This window comes from Anser brachyrhynchus (assembly GCF_964034855.1).
Source record: "Anser brachyrhynchus genome assembly, chromosome: 3".
In the NCBI taxonomy this organism is placed as follows: domain Eukaryota; kingdom Metazoa; phylum Chordata; class Aves; order Anseriformes; family Anatidae; genus Anser; species Anser brachyrhynchus.
This window is the reverse complement of record NC_137696.1, coordinates 76458847-76477140: the sequence shown is the minus strand read 5'-3', so window position 1 is coordinate 76477140 and position 18294 is coordinate 76458847. Positions and strand designations below refer to the sequence as shown.

The following is an 18294-nucleotide window of genomic DNA, read 5'->3' as shown; positions in this document are numbered from 1 at the left end:
TGTGGGGAATCAAAGTGCTTGGGATTCTGCTGTATTCAGAGTATAAGGAAGTATATCCATATTCGAGTAAATGTAAACGGCCCTTATTTTGTGAATACTTGTTGATCAGGAGCTCCATTTTAGTTGCACAAGCAGTTCTGCGCTATAATTCTAGGCTGCTCCCTCTTGGAGCTATGCAGCTTGGTTCTGTGTGTGTCAAAATATCTGATAATTTGCTTGCAGCTCAGCACTTAACAGATAAGTGACAGGATGCAAAGCAAGTTTATCTACAGTGGTACAAATTATCAGACTTCATTGTTATTGGAAGAATTCTGGTGTCATAGGTTCTAAATTGGTATTCATACTGTTTGAGTTAAACAAAAAACAAGCCTAAAGATATGTGATGAATTGAATGGTGTAATTTTAACTTCTCTTTCAGATGAGTGGAATTCGTGACCTGATACCAGGTTCTGTTATTGATGCTACAATGTTCAATCCTTGTGGGTATTCAATGAATGGGATGAAATCGGATGTAAGTTTTTTTAATCTAATGAGAAGTTACATTAAGTTTTAATTATTTGGTGGTGATAACTTGCTTTTTTTTTCTTCAGGGAACTTACTGGACTATTCACATCACTCCAGAACCAGAGTTTTCTTATGTTAGTTTTGAAACAAACATAAGTCAGACTTCTTATGATGACCTGATCAGAAAAGTTGTGGAGGTTTTCAAGCCAGGAAAATTTGTGACAACCCTCTTTGTTAATCAGGTGAGTACCCTTGCAGTAGCATGTTAGCTCCTGAAATGCACATAGAAATGTGAAGTGCTAGAGATGTTTTTACTGGGGTACTAGTAGTCTTCAATTTGCCACTATGCTTGGACACTGATTTGTTTGGAAAATAAAAGTACTCTTCAGTACTGCTCTGGCATGCTCTAAATCCAATCTCCAGAAAAGTAAAGACATTTTAAGATAAGGCAGTCCAAATTTAGTATTCCAGTGATATCCTGTAAAGTCTTGTGTAGGTGTAACTTGCACTTTTCTGAATTGGCTACTTTAGTCAGTTGTAGAAGTGCTGCTACCAATGGTAGTGCTGCCAGCTAATGATTCACAGACAAGCAGTACCCTATGTAAGGAGCAAAACCACTGCTTGGGGTTGAAACTTCCAGCAGCATTGCTATGCGACAGTTGGAAGCATGTTACGTGTCACAGGAACCACACATTAAATACATACAGTGCTAGTCTTAATGCTAGATTAAAATGAAGTAAATGTCACTTTTTGTTTTCTAGAGCTCTAAATGTCGTACAGTATTTTCTTCCGCCCAGAAGATTGAAGGGTTTAAACGTCTTGATCACCAGATTGCTCAATTCAGTGATTACAACTTTGTTTTTACCAGTTTTACGAAGAATCGCCAGCAACAGCACAGTTGATTAGGAATGAAGAAAAAGCGCAAAAAGAGATCCCATAGAGAAGGTGGTGGTTGCTTTCTAGTTAATGATTCAGGGGGCCATGCTTTCCACTCCCACCACCTTGTAGTTGTGGAAAGCCCTAGGTGTAATCATAGTATAACCATTTTGAATTGTATGCATTATTATATCAAGGAGTTAGATATCTTGCATGAATGCTCTCTTCTGTGTTTAGGTACTCTATGCCACTCTTGCTGTGAAATTGAAGTGCATGTAGAAAAATCTTACTGTATGAAACTTAACAACACTTGTAAAAATGATTCAGGTAGAATTACACACAGTATAGTTTTTCTCCAGGTATCGCCAAAAATTCCCCACAGACAAGGCTTTCGTCCTCATTAGACTTCAGCCTCAACCTACTCACTGGGACAGTTCTTTGTTAAATTGTCACTGTTTTTTCATGTATGTTGTGACTTCAGTCTAAAACAATTTTTGACAAACTTGTATGATTTGTAATGAAACTGATTCCTAATACTTTCATGTTCGGAGAAAGTTCTTAAAAACAGTTACAAATGGTTTTGCTACTACAGGTGGTGGTTGATTTATTTTTAAATCAAACTGACTTTTCATGCTCTAATCAAGCTTATAGGAATCTGTTCAGCTGTACTGTAACACTGGGCTAATGCATTGGTCTTTCACTTTTTAGAAACTTGGGTACAGGTACTAATGCAGGTTAAACTTCATCTTAGCTTAATGCTGATATTTATCTGTCCACATCTAAAGCTGTCACATCGCTGCACAATGGCAGAGTTTGAAGAAGGTCAAAGACTTCATGGGGGAGGGCTGAGGCAGGATCTAAGTGTTTTGGCATAGTTGTGTGACAGCTTTGCAAAGTGCAAGTTCATGTTGGCACCAGACATTTTTCTTTCCTAATCACCAGTTGTGACTGACTAAGAAGCTGGTGCTCTTGAGCGCTGGCAGGTAGATCTAGCAAAGGAGTGGAATTTGCCAGGCTGGTGTATTGATTGGTTTGGATTTTCTCAGTAAAACTTCTGACCTACCATTTCTGACTGTAAAGAGTGCTTCTAAACTGCTCCAGTGTCACTTCATTTTGTTGTTCCGAGCAAAGCTAATGCCTCTATCTTGTGACAGTCCTGTGACATTGTTGTGCATGTGACTTATGTTGTATTTGAGTGTTGTGACTTCATCTGTTTTTTCCTCCTAATTTCTAAGGTGGTTCCTCTTACTGTGACTTGAGGGCATTAAGTGAAGGCATAGAACAAGAACTGTCTGGCACACCTGGACAGAAGTGAAGTAGAATGCTATTCATAGACCATGAATAAGTGTAATTCAAAGTCACTTTAATGGGTATTGACTAAAATGCAGACTTTAAAAAAGCTGGCAGACTTTCAGCTATGCCGTTTGCAAATACTGGGATTTTAACAGCTGCGAGACCAGCACATTACCTACAAAATTGAGTGTTGTTTTTTTCTCTTGTCCTTGCAATGTTTTGACTCTTTCTGGTTTGACGCAATGGTTTTTTGTTCCTTCCGTATTTATAAATGAAGCACTTTTTCAGTGCTTCTAAACTAAAGTCTGCTTGGTTAGAAATCAAGTGGTTGGAACATCTTGAATTTTTTATTTTAAGCATATTGTTGATGTTCTTTACCAATGTTATCAATTACATGCTGTAAATGGCACTAATGCTTTTTGGTGTTAATATTGAGGACCAATATTTCAGTGGTTTTTGTTCTTAAATGTTGTCCCGACTGATCTGACATTTGGCTTGAGGTCCTTCAAGTAGACTGAAGATCCCTTTTCAAGTAATGCTGAAATACACATTTTATAAATAGAAGCATAAGCCTTGGCTATAAAAATGAAAGCTGTTGAACGGATTATTGAACTATCTAGGGTGATCAGGATGGGGGGAGTATGGTGTTTATAATTTCTGTGGTGTTAGACTTTGATCATTTAAAAATATCTGTACCACAACTTAATGCTTCAATAAAAGTTTGCTTAAATTGTTTGTAGTGATGATCCAGCAGTTTTGCCACATGCACTCACATGCTTTTTGGTACCACTTGGTTTAATTCTGAAATAGGTTTATGTATTCCTTATCCTGAATTACTTGACTAAATTCACTTTGCCTTTGTAGGAGATGCATCTCAACTGTTCATATTGGTAGTTCAAAGTGAGATGGCATGTCAGAGGAAGCCAAATGAAAATATTAAGCTGCTCTTGAGGCTAAAAATGTCTAAACGAACACAGATTTGAGATCTGTCATAATCTAATCTGTATTTTTCCTTGACATTAAATATTTAAAATACTCTTCTGAATTAAGCCAGTTCGTGCTTCTGCTGGTCTTATGTAAAAAGCCTTGACATGTGTTTATGGTACCTTAAAGTTTATGGTACCTTAAAGCTTAGAGTGACTTTGAGAGTTGAAGGTGAAGTTTGTCTCTTGAGATGAAGTAGGCATGTACCTAAACTGGAGAGTAAACGAGACTGGAAGCTAGTGGTTAGGATTCTCATTGCTAATCAGATGCAAGAAAGATTAGTGAAATTTCCACATTCCATGTGAACAGTCCTGTAGAAATAGCAGCATCAGTTTAACCCTACTTACAGTTAACCCTACTTATAGAGCTCTAGTGATGCAGATATCCACAGCAATCAGCTAGGTGTTTAACTGAAGTAACCAGGTATTTAACACTGTTGAAAATGCTTATTTAGGCCTCTTTAATTAAAAGACGACATTCCAGGTTACAGCATTGAGATGCTGTCTAAATCGGAGTAGTCTCAGCTATGACAAATTAGCAGTAACTTAGCTCTGAAGAATGTTTTCCAGACTGATGTTTCCAAAACTAAAGATCCATCTCCAGTAGTCAGTGTTCTTCTAGTTTGGCTCACTTTGCCTGAAGTTCCCAGATTTCCTGTGAAATTACTCATCTTCACATTTTTCATCTCCAGTTGGTTCTTCAAAAGCATTTTCACAGTAACCCTTCTGTCTGTAAATGGTGCTGGTGTCTGACAAAAGAATACAGGATCTTTGTCATTCTACTTACCGCAGCAACACACAGGTGAAACAGATAGACCAGTAGAAGAAACAACTGGTTGCAAGTTCATGTTTCTTCCACTGTTTTACAGAAAGGACTACTGCAAAGGGGTGGATGGCCTTGAGGTAGCAAACTGGACAACAGTTAAGCCAAGCTGTGTTTTTTAACTCCTAGTGTAACTGATACACTGGGCAGAGTGGAAGATGTTGTAAGGACTCCCTGTAGATGACCCATTCTCAGATGAATTCCATCCAGTCTCATGGGTTTGTGCATGTCTATTTTTAACAGTCAAACTTAATGCCATCTGTAGTGTAGGGAGTGTATCTCTTTCCACAAACTCTACTACTAGGCACAAAGCTGTGTGGTATGAGAGGAGATGGTCTTGAGACTTAGTTTTTTTCTGGTGCTGTCACATGCTTGATTTAGCAGTTTAAAAACAACTTGGCATTTCTAGTTTCATTTCTGCATGCCTAGAAACTTCCATATTTTTCTCCTCAGTAGCCTGTCTTTAATTCGATATCTTGTGAACTTTTTGCCTTCAAGCCCCATCCAACCTGATCTTAAGCACTTCCAGGGCTGCTCTCAATTCATTCTCCACCCAGCCTCTATTTGTGCTTGGGACTGCCCCAGCCCAGGTGCAGGACCTTGCATCTGGCCTTGTTGAACCTCATGAGGTTCACATGGGCCCACCTCAAAAGCTTGTTATGGTCCCTCTGAATGGAAGGTCCCTCTAAATGGCATCCCTTCCCTCTGGTGTATCAACTGCACCCTCAAAGGTGCTGAGGGAGCACTCACTCAGGTTCCTCAGATAAGAATGCTTATTCAAATAGTCATTAAAAGCCACATGGTTTTCAGTCCAAGGTCTCTACCTTAATGTTTTGGCCAAAAAGATGGAATCTGCACTAGTACTCGGACTAGTACTCGGATGTGAGTGCAGAACAACTCTAGGAAGGGGTACCTGTCAGTCTAACTTTTGGGGTGGTGCAGGATTAGCTATTGGCAAAGAAATGTTGAATTGATTACTTCTGCTCAGGTTTCCCACCTGGGGTGATACAAACCTAATTTGCCTAGTGATAGTCCTACAAGCAATGCAATGTGCCCAAAAGGCACAAGGCTTGGAAATGATGCTGAGAATCTTTTCCAGAAGTGAAATGTTCTCCCAAGCTGTACAGCCAAAGTTGTTAGAGGTGGAAAAAATTGCTTCCATATCCATTATACATAATGTGAAGCCTGCTGAAGTGTTAAAGCAGAGCCTGCAGCCAAAGCCTAGAAAGAACAGGACAGTTGAGCAATGACCTGCTAAGTTCTGTGCAACCACAGCAATGACAATTCAGTAGGAAAGTTAATGAGCAACTGAAGAACTGCACTGACTCAGCTATAGGAAGCTAAGCAAACAGGGTTCTTTTGAAAGGAATGCAAAGAATCAGCTGCATCTTCTTAAATACGCTCAAGTAAAAAACATTCGGATTTCAAATGCTTGCAGAGCTGCAGTGTGATTGTGCCTACAGACGAGCACTTGGAAGAGAAATCTGTCATTAAAAAGCTAGTGAGACACATTTCTTGGAAATTTGTTCCATTTGACTTTCAATTACAAATTTAATTTCAGACTAAATTACTCCTCCTGCATTTCATGCTGTGAAATTACTCCTGCTGTCCTAGTCCAAGGGGTGTTTCGCATATTGAAGTTCAGGCAGGCACCTGCTTTTTGGGGGAAATTGGATTAGTGTAAAAATTGCTTATAATATTTGCTGTTAGTACATTTCATGCCCGCAAGAAAGTACCACTGAAAACAGTAAGGTTTAGCCAAATTCCGAGTTAACGGTTCAGTTTTCTATTATTTTTTGTTACACACTGTACTTAATACCAGAGCTGTTGTTACATTAAAAAAATAAAATAAAGCAGGCCCTAGAGTTGCTTCTGCAGCTGCCTGAGAGCTGTATCTTGATAAAAAGTTTATCTGCAAGGTGCTAAACTCTGCCCTTTGGCAACTGGCATCAATTTTAAATACATATATGCACATGCGTAGTCACATTTAAGAGCAAATTCAGACACATGAATATAATAACCTTTGCCTTTTTCATTCCTGGATTAGCTGGAACACAAAGCCATGTTTTTGCTGTTACTTAGCTCCTATTGCGCATGTTTCATTTAAACTGTAAATTCAAGTTACGTAATCTAAAATGTCCTTGTTATTTTCCCCACATTCTTTTTTTTTTCTAAATTATGCCAATTCACTCAGTCCGTTGCTCTGAATTCATCTTAAATATTTAAAATTTACGGTGCCTGCCCATCTGAAGACAGGCACTGGAACTACTGCTTTTTAAGCCTGGAATGAGCAAGGGTGCCAGCGCGAGGTTGCTGATGCTCCATCCAAACCCAGAAAAAAATCCATTAGCCCCAGGAGAAGTCAAACTGGATCCTTAGCCAGTGACCTTTCCAGGCAGGGAGCAACGTGTTCTGTGACTGACATCCATTTGTTTAGCAACTTGTAGGCTTCCTTGAGAAAAAAATGTATTTTGTCAACACCTTCAAAAAAGAGCTCAGTTTGCTGCCAGTCTGAGCTGGGTTCATTCCAGCTTTAATTTTTCTACGGTCTTAAAAGATAACAAAAAGTGCAACTTCTTCCTCTTCTCCATCCCTGCTATCCACTGATTTTTACTTCACTTGTTTTAATGAGTAGCAGAAACTTAAATTCAATTGCAATAAACAGGAGTCCAGGTACAAATTTCAGATTATCTATAGTATGTAACATAATATTTTGTGGCTTGAAATGTGTTTCTGACTTGAAATCTTTTCATTTCTCTAGTACCACTTGAGTATGTTATGTTCTCAAAAAAAAAAAAAAAAGATTTATAATATGCAAGGTGTTTGACCTCAGAAAGGCTAAATTAGAAATCCATCTGGTTTTCAAAATGTTCCTCCACTCTACATTTTGCTTGACTGACTGATACGTGCAATCTAGTGGACTTAAGTATCACCTGTTAAACATAGCTGGAGTAAACATGTAGATGCTGGCACATCAATTACTGTAAACTCGTAAACAGCAGCATGGGTTAATTAAGATAATTTTTACTAGGCTACTGAGAGGATTGCTCGAGTGCAAAAACATAAAGCATGTGCGTGACAGCCAAACCGCACCCGTAGACATATGCACAGTCTATGCTTGCTATTTTTCTGCTTCTATTTGAGCAGAAACAAAAGCTCTTCAAACAGGCTGCTCAAGATGAGCTCCGTAGCACTGGACCTTCTTTTGAAGGCTTCACTGACCAAAAATATATCCATTCCTGAAGATGTGTTAGGAAGGCAGCTACCTCTTGTTTATAGCTTCCTAAATGGTTTGCTCCAAAGTAAAACTCTGTGTGGATGCAGCACTTGGTCTCAGTGATCCAGATTGCAATATTTAATTTGTGTTTCATCTTGAGTAAGATGATACTTAGCAACATTATTTTGGAAATGCAGAGAGATTTTAAATTGAACTTCCCTTAAAAATAAGCATAGATTTTGACTTTGAGACTGATAAAACAATAGCATTATTGTTAATTTTGCAACTACCACAAATAAGTTACAGTTATATTATTTCACATTTTTCTCAAAAGGAAGACAGACCACACACCTGTTAGGCAATTCCATATTATAGCTCATCTTTCTGAGAACATTTTTTTTTGTATTATATTGTTATGACATAATGTGATTGTGCTCATATTTCACAGTTACAAGGAAATTAATGTGCAAATGATTTCTATAGGCTCACTGCTTTTTGACTGTAGGTATGTAGATACCTGCCTCCACGTTAGAGTTCTGGCTTGTTTGTGAAATGACCATAGAAATGGAAGTTCTGGTTCCATTTGTTTAATTCCCATCTGTTAAATCTTATTGTCTTTGTGGGCAAAAGTAAGGATTTAGTACTTGTTTTACTCTTTAGCAAGCTGTACCAACAAAGCTAGGAAAATTGAGAAAAGCAGAACAGGACTGAACAGAGCTGTTGGTTGCAGTTCAAGGACTAACTTCCATCCTCACTTCTGTGTGCTGTCCGGTCCGTCTGTAGAGGGGAGCTGAACAGACAAATGTTGAACAGACAAAATGTTCCAAGTCCATTTTTCTTGCTCATAAACTTTAGTCATAAGGGGCCTCTTTGTCAACTGCTTCTTTCAGACAAGGCACTGGCCTCTGAACCTGACAAAGGTTACTCTTTAAAAGCAGTGCGTGTCGGCCCCATACCCACAGCAGGCATCGTATCTTCATGGCCATCTCCAGTCCCGAAGATTGACTTGTATCTTACAAAGAGGAACTTCATGTGAATCTGTCGGCTTCACTGGATTCATCTTTAACAGCACGTGATATTAGGGTTTAGAAACTGTTTAGCCAAATTCAAGGTAAGATTTCCAGTTGCAAAGTGAGAAACCAGGTTATAAAAAGGCAAATAAAATCAGACTGTGCTTAAGTAGAAGATGCCTTCTGAGCTGCTCTGGTATCCTGCAGCCACAATCCCTAACAGCCTCTGCAGCAGTAACATGCATTTTCCACACTATTTCAGGATGAAACCTAAAACTAATCAGAGGGAATAAGCCCTTGAGGGCCATTCTGTGCTGGTAATCCTCTCCAAACTCACTGTCTTCTCTTTGTTTGAGATGACTCTCTCCTGTTTTTACTTTATGATGTTCTAGAGCAAAGATAGTACTGCTGCATTAGCTGAGAGGAGGGAGGAATCTGGGGTTTTTCAATTATTAAGGCATTCCCAACACCGCTACAATATCCAGTAAGGCACTTACGATATGGAGAACTCCTTATACGTTCATTTGCCTAACTGGACTTTGAGATGTGTTCTTTACGTGCCACTTACTGCCTAAAAGCAGTTACTAGTACAGTTACAGCTAGGATGTGCTGTCCCAACCATCTCCCTCACAGCCCAAATTTGCCAGTTTTAAGGGTTCTTACAGACTTGTATTTTACAGGCATACTCAATACACATCTATATATATAATACATCAGAAAAAATAAGGTAATCAAAATGACTCCTTCCTGTTACAGAAGATATATTGTACCTAGTGCACTGTTGCACTATTGGGAAAGCTGGCACATTTAAGAAGATGACAAAATACTGAAGTCTCCAGGCTGTACCTGTTGAAGCTCCAGTACCTACAGCTCATGGATACTGAGCATGACATTGACAGGACTAGTGGAAACAAGTAGAAATGATACAAAATGAACGTGTGAACAGCCACCATTGTGACTGACGGTACTCTTCAGTGATTAATATTGTTTTTAATGTTAGTATTTAATTTGTTCAGCTGTGCTTTTACTGGTTTTAGCAAGATAATCGACTGTAAACTCATAGTTCTAACATTCTGGTTTTAAACTTTATAAAAGGTTTATTTGCAGCTGTACTATGTTATTAAGTGCCATGACATGGAAAAGCTGAACAATTTATACTGGTGCCTTTCAGCTCTTCCATTAATGTGCTGCTACAGAACAGGAGGATATGTTTTCTGATTACCTGCTCCCTTAACATCGTAATCTCTCAAATACTTCATTCCTGAAATATTTCAGCTATGCAGACCACCCAGAAGGGCTCAGCAGACAAGAAGTTACAAACTGGAGACTTTCTCTTCAACTCCTCGTGTTAGTGGGCCAAGCAGTAGGTAAGAAATGAAGCGGCTCCTGGAGAAAGCTATCAATTTTTAATGAAGAAGCTATCAGAGACACAGAGAAGTCACCAGCTTTCATAAAACTGTCCCGTCTAGCCCCTTTTTAAAGAACTGTGATCCAGCTGCAAACTTGGACAATTGCCATCTCATTTAGCCACTTCTCGGTTTCTTGCAGCAGTAAAGCTTGACTATCGGATTTTAGTGGAAAAGCCGACCTACGGATTACATTTGTTTCCTGACGTTACAGATCTCAGTCAAGCAAAGCCAGGAGAGCACTTCATTTTACACAACATAAATACACCTCTTTGTATGCTGGAGAAACATGCTAGCACTGTTTTTAGTCAAGCTATATTATTATGCGTTTGGTTAAAAATGTCAAAACCTATGTATAATTACAACCACTCCTTGTCCAGGTCAAGAGCTCTCAAAATATGTCATTGTCTAAAATAAACACGCATCTGTACAGAAATCAGAAGGGTGTAAGTGGAGGGTACTGCTTGGTGTGACTGCGTGCGTATATTGAAGAACCACTACAGAAATACCTACAGGAGGAACAGCCAGCCACAGTCACAGCAGGGCCAGTAATGACTCAAAGAGAAAAGCACAATGATAAAACTATTAGGCTGAGTGCTAACTGAAAAAGAATGGAAGCTCTGAGAAACTATTCTGCTTGATCTCTTCTGTGTTCAGAGAAGCAGGACTCTGTATATCCTTTTTGTTGCAATATTGTATACAAATCCCTGGGGAATGTGGCAGATTTGGGAAGAAGGATTAAATCACAAAACATAGGTGGTTACAGAAACAGGTGGTCAGTTCATACTGAATCTCTCAAAATATTCTCTTTCTTCAGTTTGTGTTGGTGATTCAAAAAAATACAATCTCTATTCCACATGATACATATTTTAGATTTAAAAAAATACACCTGCATATACTTGTATATAAATATGCAAACTATAAACACAACATATAAACAGTTTTAATATACTATTTGCTAACAGCCCACCAAGTGTTTTATAATTCTTAATATTTGAGATTGTTCAAGACTGAAGACTCTTTAAACTATTTTGACCTCTCTGTTTGCAAATTAACCAAATTTCCCTGTGGCTAGCAGTAGAGCCTGATCTCTATAAGACACTGTGATGTGAAGTTGCTGTTACTTCAGGAACCGTGTGTCCTGTACAATTAGATTTCTGAATGGACCTCTACCCTTCTGCAGCAGGATACATTTTATGCATCCTGGAACAGAAAGGGAAAATTTAAAGTTAGGCTTTTGCAAACGATGGATCGTACTTTCCACCACCACCGGGACCCTGTAGGGGTGTGAGGAGTGGTTGCCTGCTTGCCCGTGAGAACACAAGCGCGATAGGCATCTCTCCCTTGAAGAACAGGCTGAGTGGACTCAATCTCCTAAGGAACTACTGCACAGCATGAAGCAAAAGTACAAGATGCCATACAATCCAAAGAGACGTGCAGGATTTTACTCTGCTGATAAGCATCCTGAAATACAATTAAATCTGACGTCCTCTGAAACCACCCAGGAAGATGGCCAACTATCTGTCCAAACTTCTGAAGGACCAAATGGGAGTGAGACGTGACATATGGGTCTTCCTTCACCTTGACACCCAGACTTGCAGTGAGTCAGTACGACTGTCTGCAGGAACTGAAGTCCTTATTCTTTTCATGATCTTATAAACCAGTTGTTCAGCATGGAAATAAGGATATTCTACTTCACTTGACACAAGCACCAGTGGCAACCAGGATGCTAGAAAAGTGGCAATATGCAGAGGCTGAATGAAATGGTCCCTCATTAGCAATGACCCTGAGTCCCCAGTGTAATGAGGATTCCTTTGATAAGACAATCTTAAGGCTACATAAGAATAAACATATGTGTCCTGAAGATCAAGAGGTCTGATGCTCTCTCTTCTGAGAAACCAAAGTGACATTGATTGAACTCACCAGCTTGAAGATGCAGAGGTCGACTTTTCTGGAAGTATAGGGTAGATCACCACCATTCTCCAGCACCAAAGATACTCATCAGAGTATCTCTTGTTTCAGAGCTGCATGAGGATTAGTTTCTAAAATTCTTGAACACACTTCCTGGGGGGAAAAAAAAAAAAAAAAAGGATGCAGCTGGGGAATTCCATAGAAGCAGCAAAGCCAACTACACTTTGGTCACTCTGCATCTGCTAACGTGGGAGGAAGAGCTGACTGGAAAGGCACAGAAGAAGGCATGAGGCATTTTCTCTTCACTTTTTGCTTCTAGTCACAAATTCAGGGCTGTTGCCTGCAAACTCTGAGCTGATTAAAGAAACTGAAGTAGAGAGAGATGTTGGCAGTGACCACTGTTCCTGCTGGAAATGCCAGAACTGGCCATTCTGTAGCTCTTGCCAAACACACAGTCCTTTGCCCAGACCAGTCCAAAGCTGGACTGATACCAGCAGAATCTTTCCATCTGGATTGTTCCCAAAATGAAGACGACAGAAGGGTTTTTGTAATGCTTGTAATGCTTTTTGCCTTGCATTTTGTGTTTGCCAGAACAGTGAAGGCTGAACAAGCTTAAAGAAACTCAGATGGAGCCAGCTACACACATCATTACGTGCTTTAGCACACTGAATATAAGGGAGAGCAAGTCTAAAATGCTGCTCTGTAGCTTATACAATGGGAAAAACTTTTCTTCTTCCAGGTACTGGTCATGCTTTCATATATATGCATAGTAGAAGTGTATGGTATTAGTCCTTAAAGACAGAATGACTTGGGTTTTGCCATAGCACCTTTTTTAATGTCCCCTTCAAAATGAAGTATTTTGGTATGTTAAAATACCAATTTTAATTAATTGGTGGGTTTGTCATTAGGGCATCTGCATCTAAAAGCCAACACAGACTTCAATTTATTAAAACAGATGGGAAGAAATCTCTTTCTTCTTTTCAGGGAAATCCTGAGCCCATGATAGATAGTAATAATGGACCCAAATGCTAAGAGGTTCAAGTCTGACATTTGGAATGTCATGCTCAGTCCTTTAGGGAGGTTAAAGCAATAACAACAGATCAAAACATAGATATGTATGGCAGTTTAAGTTTAAAGGGTATTTTCTCTCATCTCCTGTAATTCTGTTGCTCAATTGCAGTGCAAAGGCCCTGCCAGATAAAGCAGTACTTAACAGCAATCTTGTAGTATTTGTAATAACTCAGGTACCGTGTTTAAATGAATGTACTTCACTATCAATCGCCATTCAATGAACAATATTTTATTCAGTAGGAACTAATCAGAATGCAATAAATGCAATTAAAAGGCATAAAATTAGTTACAAAAGAAGGTATTGGAAGCTTGCCCACTGGGGAGTGAATGAGTCTGACTACAATGCATGCTTACAAATTTAAGTAATGCCTGTTTTAAAACTCTGGTTAAAAGGATGTACAACATCCGCAGCTCTGTATTATTTTTACTTTGATAAAGTAACAGGTTAAGGTTTTCTATCCCTACATAAAAATAAAGTACCAAAGACCAAAGCCAAATCTAACAAGAGTGTTTCTAAATGGTCTGTTTTAGGAACAGCCCATAGTGAATACGCGGATATTAAATGTTCCCTCTGCGTGTGTCCCTCCACATCTCATCCTGAGAAAAGGATTTGTTGGTGTTAGACTAAAACTCATTTTTACTTCTATCAAGTAGCTATCAATGCATTTCCATTTCCAGGAGCAGGGGAAGAACAAATCACCAACTTAAAAACAAATTGCAGAATTTGGACAGCAGAACGATCTTGACAAACAAGAAATATCATACAAGACCTTACTTAGAAACATAAATGCAAATGAAACTATCAAAAAAAAAGATTTGTTATTATTATTATTATTATTATTAAGAATAATATTCAGTATTTAAGAATCATAGGATCACCAAATATCCGGAGTTGGAAGGGACCACAAGGATCATGGCATCTAACTCCTGGCTCCACACGAGACCACCCAAAAACCAGACTGAGAGCGTTGTCCAAACACTTCCTGAACTCTGTCAGGCTCGGTGCCGTGACCACTGCCCTGGGGAGCCTGTCCCAGTGCCCAACCACCCTCTGGGTGCAGAATCTTTCCCTAACCCCCAGCCTGACCCTCCCCTGTCCCAGCTCCATGCCGTTCCCTCGGGTCCTGTCGCTGTCCCCAGAGAGCAGAGCTCAGCGCCTGCCCCTCCGCTCCCCTCGTGAGGGAGCTGCAGGCCGCCATGAGGCCTCCCCTCAGCCTGCTCTGCTCGGGGCTGAACACACCAAGGGACCTCAGCTGCTCCTCATACATCTCGCCCTCCAGGTCCTTCACCATCTTTGTTGCCCTCCTTTGGACACTCTCTGATAGTTTTATGTCCTTCTTATACTGTGACACCCAAAACTGCACCCAGTGCTTGAGGTGAGGCCGCACAGCGCAGAGCAGAGCAGGACAATCCCTTCCCTTGACCAGCTGGCAGTGCTGTGCCTGATGCACCCCAGGGTATGGCTGGCCCTCCAGGGCACGCTGCTGGCTCATGTTTAACTTGCTGCTGACCAGAGCCCCCAGCTCAGAAGTATTGAAGAGAGCTGGCCCCAAAACGGAGCCTCAGGGAACCCCACTAGTGACTGGCTGCCAGCCTGATGTAACCCCATTTACTATAAACTTTCAAGCCCCATCCGTCAGCCCATCGTTCATCCATCATACCATGTATTGGTTTAGCTGTGTGCTGGACGTTTTGTCCAGAAGGATACTGTGAGAAACAGTACTGAAAGCTTTGCTGAAATCCAGAAAGATTGCATCTCCCGCCTTCCCTTTGTAGAACTGAAATTGGAAAGAGACTCCTGAATTAGCGATATGTAGAGGATATAACACATGTATTGCTGCTGACTATAAAAGACAGTCCTAAGTAAACAACATGCCTCCAGAATCTCCATGAGAGCAAATAAAAAGAGCTAAAAAGACCAGCACCAAGGGGGTTTGATATCTTCCATTTTTATTACAGAACTGCATAGAGTGGCTGAAGAAGTCTAGTCACTGTTTAGAAATCCTCGAGAGAACTTATAAAGTTTTCTGTCCTCAGAGCAGATCTCCACAGCAAGAAAAGAATCAAATCATCGGTAGGTACTGCCGAGGTATTTTCAGACAGCTAACCACTCCTCCAGAGTTTCCTAGATTCAATTTGGAATCTGAGCTCTCTCAATTGCTAGCTGGGAAAAAGCAGCTATGTTTCCCTGCAAACGTAAGTAATAAAGGATGGCGAGGTCTCTAAGCCTTAAGGGTAACCGACCTTCGGTTTTTAAAGTGTTCATTTGGATTTCTAGGGAAAAAATCTTTAAAAGGACATTTAAAAAAAGAACACAATTTTGTATAGTTCAGAAGTCAAAAGTGTACATTCCTCAGTATTGAAAAATATCACAAGCTTACTGTTAATTGAAGCAGTTGTCAGCACTGACTTTTTCATTTTTAAATAAAGGCAAAAGTCTCCTTGACAGCTGCAACAGGAATATAGAGAAATTCCCTCAAATTTCATCTCCTGACCTGCATTTCTGAGTAGTTTGAAAGCCGGCACCGTCACGTCTTTGCTCTACTCCTGCTTTGAGCCAGCTGGACGGAAGACCAGCGCCTTTCCAGAAATCATGTGGCCACATTAGCACGGTTCTGAGACCGAGTTAATACATCCTGCCTCTCAGCCAGCCTTATTAGCTCAGGCTCTGCAACACATGCACCACGGCTCCACAGCTGCTAGATGGGAGCTGGCTCCCAGCTGGCTGGTTCAGGGCACAGGCGGAGAGAAGGCGTCACTGCCTGCACCCATCCATGTAGATGTACCCTCACATGACCCTAGGCATTGTGTGCTGTAACAAAAGCTTTGTTTTGTGAAGTGGTTCTCCAAATAATTGCACTTTAATTACATAATACAAACCACATTGAAAGTGAAACAACAAAACCTTACAGGATATGGTGGTGTGAGTATTCATGTCAAAACAGCCACATCAGCGTGGTACCTGGGTGTGTCTACGAGCCAAGTCAAAAAACACTGAATAGAACCATTAACTTGCTTTATACTTTAATTATTATTGAAAATACACAAATATGCATTGTCTTGCAGTAGGAAAGTGATACTTTATAGAATGCTACTTTACCAGCTAATACTTGAGACCACGTCATTTCCATTGTTGCATCTGAAGTGTTACTCTCCTCTTAAAACAGCACTACGTGTAAAATATTTTAAGATCTAATTGGAATGGAAAAGATTATCACGTTGCATTAGTTTCCTTGCTTCCCAGACACATTATCTATCAAACAAGGCAAACCAGGAAAGCAAAAACTACTGGAAGAGTGTGGTTAACTATAGCAATTTCCTAGCTTCAGCTTTTTGTTTGTCATTTCTTCCTCAAGTAGTGGAAATGGTACAGATTTGCTACAGATTCAGGTCCTTCTTTCCCCTCCTCCCTTCTTCCTTCCTCTTAAAAACAGAAGCAAGATACGCTGTCAGTGGCTCAGTGCACTGGGTTTGCATTGGACAAAGCCAGCGTAACTCCTCAAAATTACTTTTCCAATAGCTTCAAAGCCTTCAAAATCATTCACAACAGTACTTGTCACAGTCTTCCTCTACAGAATTCCTTAAGAGCTCAAAAAGAGTCTTTGCCAGGTAGTGATGCCTTCTTAAGTAAAAAGCAGTAATTGTAAGCGTACCAGCTGCCATGGTATGTTAAGTGACAGCAGGATCTTTGCAGTGATCTCCACCGTTCATTCTGTCATCTGCTGTGATTCATCTACTGTGTTATATTCCTCTGCTTCTGCACAAGTTGAGTTAAGTTGCAGGAAAGAAAAAAAAAAGAAGCTACTAAACAGAATCTAGGAGCAGATACAAGGGTTCACCTCTGGGTCTAGTGAAGAACGTAAGTACACACGGTGTACTCCCAAATGTTCTCAGCTCAGTTATGTCCTGAGTCTGGTAAGATTTGCTCATTTGCAGTCCCCAGTGGATCCCTCTTTCAAGTACTGGTCCACTCTCCCATTGAGTCCATTTACAATTTTAGGAAAGGAGTCTCACAGGTCTGTGATCTGTTTTGTTTGTCATTCTGAATCAAATACTTAAGGGCCCAAAACAGCCATGTTTTGAGCTAGATCAAAACATCCACCAAGTCAGTAAGTAACTTTGTTGCCTAAATCAGCCCATGCTGAATGCCTGGAAGAGAGCACAATAACAGGCAGGACCAGCACACAAAGGTATTTCACCTTGTCAGTCTCAATCCTCAGCAACCTTTGGCTCAAGACTTCCTAAACCAGAGAATGGCTGAAATTCACCTGCCATTTTATCATCCAGACACTCATGTGTAGGTCTTCGCAGGAGGCTTTGATTTGTACAACCCCAAAAACACTGAGTTATCATCCACTTTCTTTTTCCTTTTGTTAAGTAATTTAGGAATATGTTTAAGAGTACTAATTCCCATAGAACTCTGCTAATGATCTCTTCATTTTGAAAAGAGACCGTTTACTCCTACCTTTTGTTTCCCGCCATTTAACCATTAGTCACTCCCTAAGAACAACTTCGTATTACAAGGCAGCTTAATTTCTTTTGATAGCCACAGTCTGCAGCACTCATTAATGCAAGCAAATCTTCATTGTGCTGCAAGAGTATCAACGGCAGGTACACTCGGACCAGTATTTCAGAAGGGCTCTTTCCATAAAAGCACTTTGAAGCTGACCACACACAATGGTGATCAAGAATCGAGCCCAGAGTTAGTTTCTATCCTGTGGGTTCCTTCACTATTCCCTCCAAGAAGCCCAAAATTTATGGCACCAAGAATTTGAGTCTCATCATCCCAATCAATATGACATTTACCTAGAATACTCAAGAATACTTGAACAGTATTTTCTTTTTCATTTTCTGTTTTACAGTGCTTGATTTTCCATATCAGGAGGTGATTGGCACCATCTAGGTATTACAGTCCCAGTAAGATACTTTTTCTACTAAGGAACTGAATTTCAATTCACAGCACTTGTATATAAATTATTTTTAAAGATGTATTTTAACTCTGATTTGACTGAACACTCTCCAGCAGTGCCAAAGGCTGTTTTTACCATCTCTACATGTTTTATACAGTGGCATGTTTCAGTGGTTATCCTCCCACCATCAAATGCCTAACATACGTGGTATTGCATTATGTTGATTTAAGAACAGCTCTTCCTATTCTCCTACTCTGGATTTGGGTTATTTTGGTGCTTATGGGGCAATG

General features: G+C 40.0%; 1 protein-coding gene and 1 long non-coding RNA gene across 2 annotated transcripts in view; one reads left to right on the top strand and one right to left on the bottom strand.

Moving 5' to 3' along the window:
• The window catches only part of AMD1 (adenosylmethionine decarboxylase 1), a 16989-nt gene extending 13581 nt beyond the window's left edge, over positions 1-3408 (top strand). The window contains exons 7-9 of the mRNA XM_080586947.1: positions 419-511; positions 591-746; positions 1266-3408. Of these exons, the coding sequence (XP_080443073.1) occupies positions 419-511; positions 591-746; positions 1266-1406 (390 nt within the window). The 3' untranslated portion in view covers positions 1407-3408. The remainder of the gene's footprint in view (positions 1-418; positions 512-590; positions 747-1265) is intronic.
• Positions 2900-18294, bottom strand: LOC308192908. Its single transcript, XR_013949213.1, has 2 exons — positions 15590-18294; positions 2900-12176 (listed from the first exon to the last, which is right to left on the bottom strand). It is a non-coding gene; the product is annotated as an uncharacterized lncRNA (long non-coding RNA).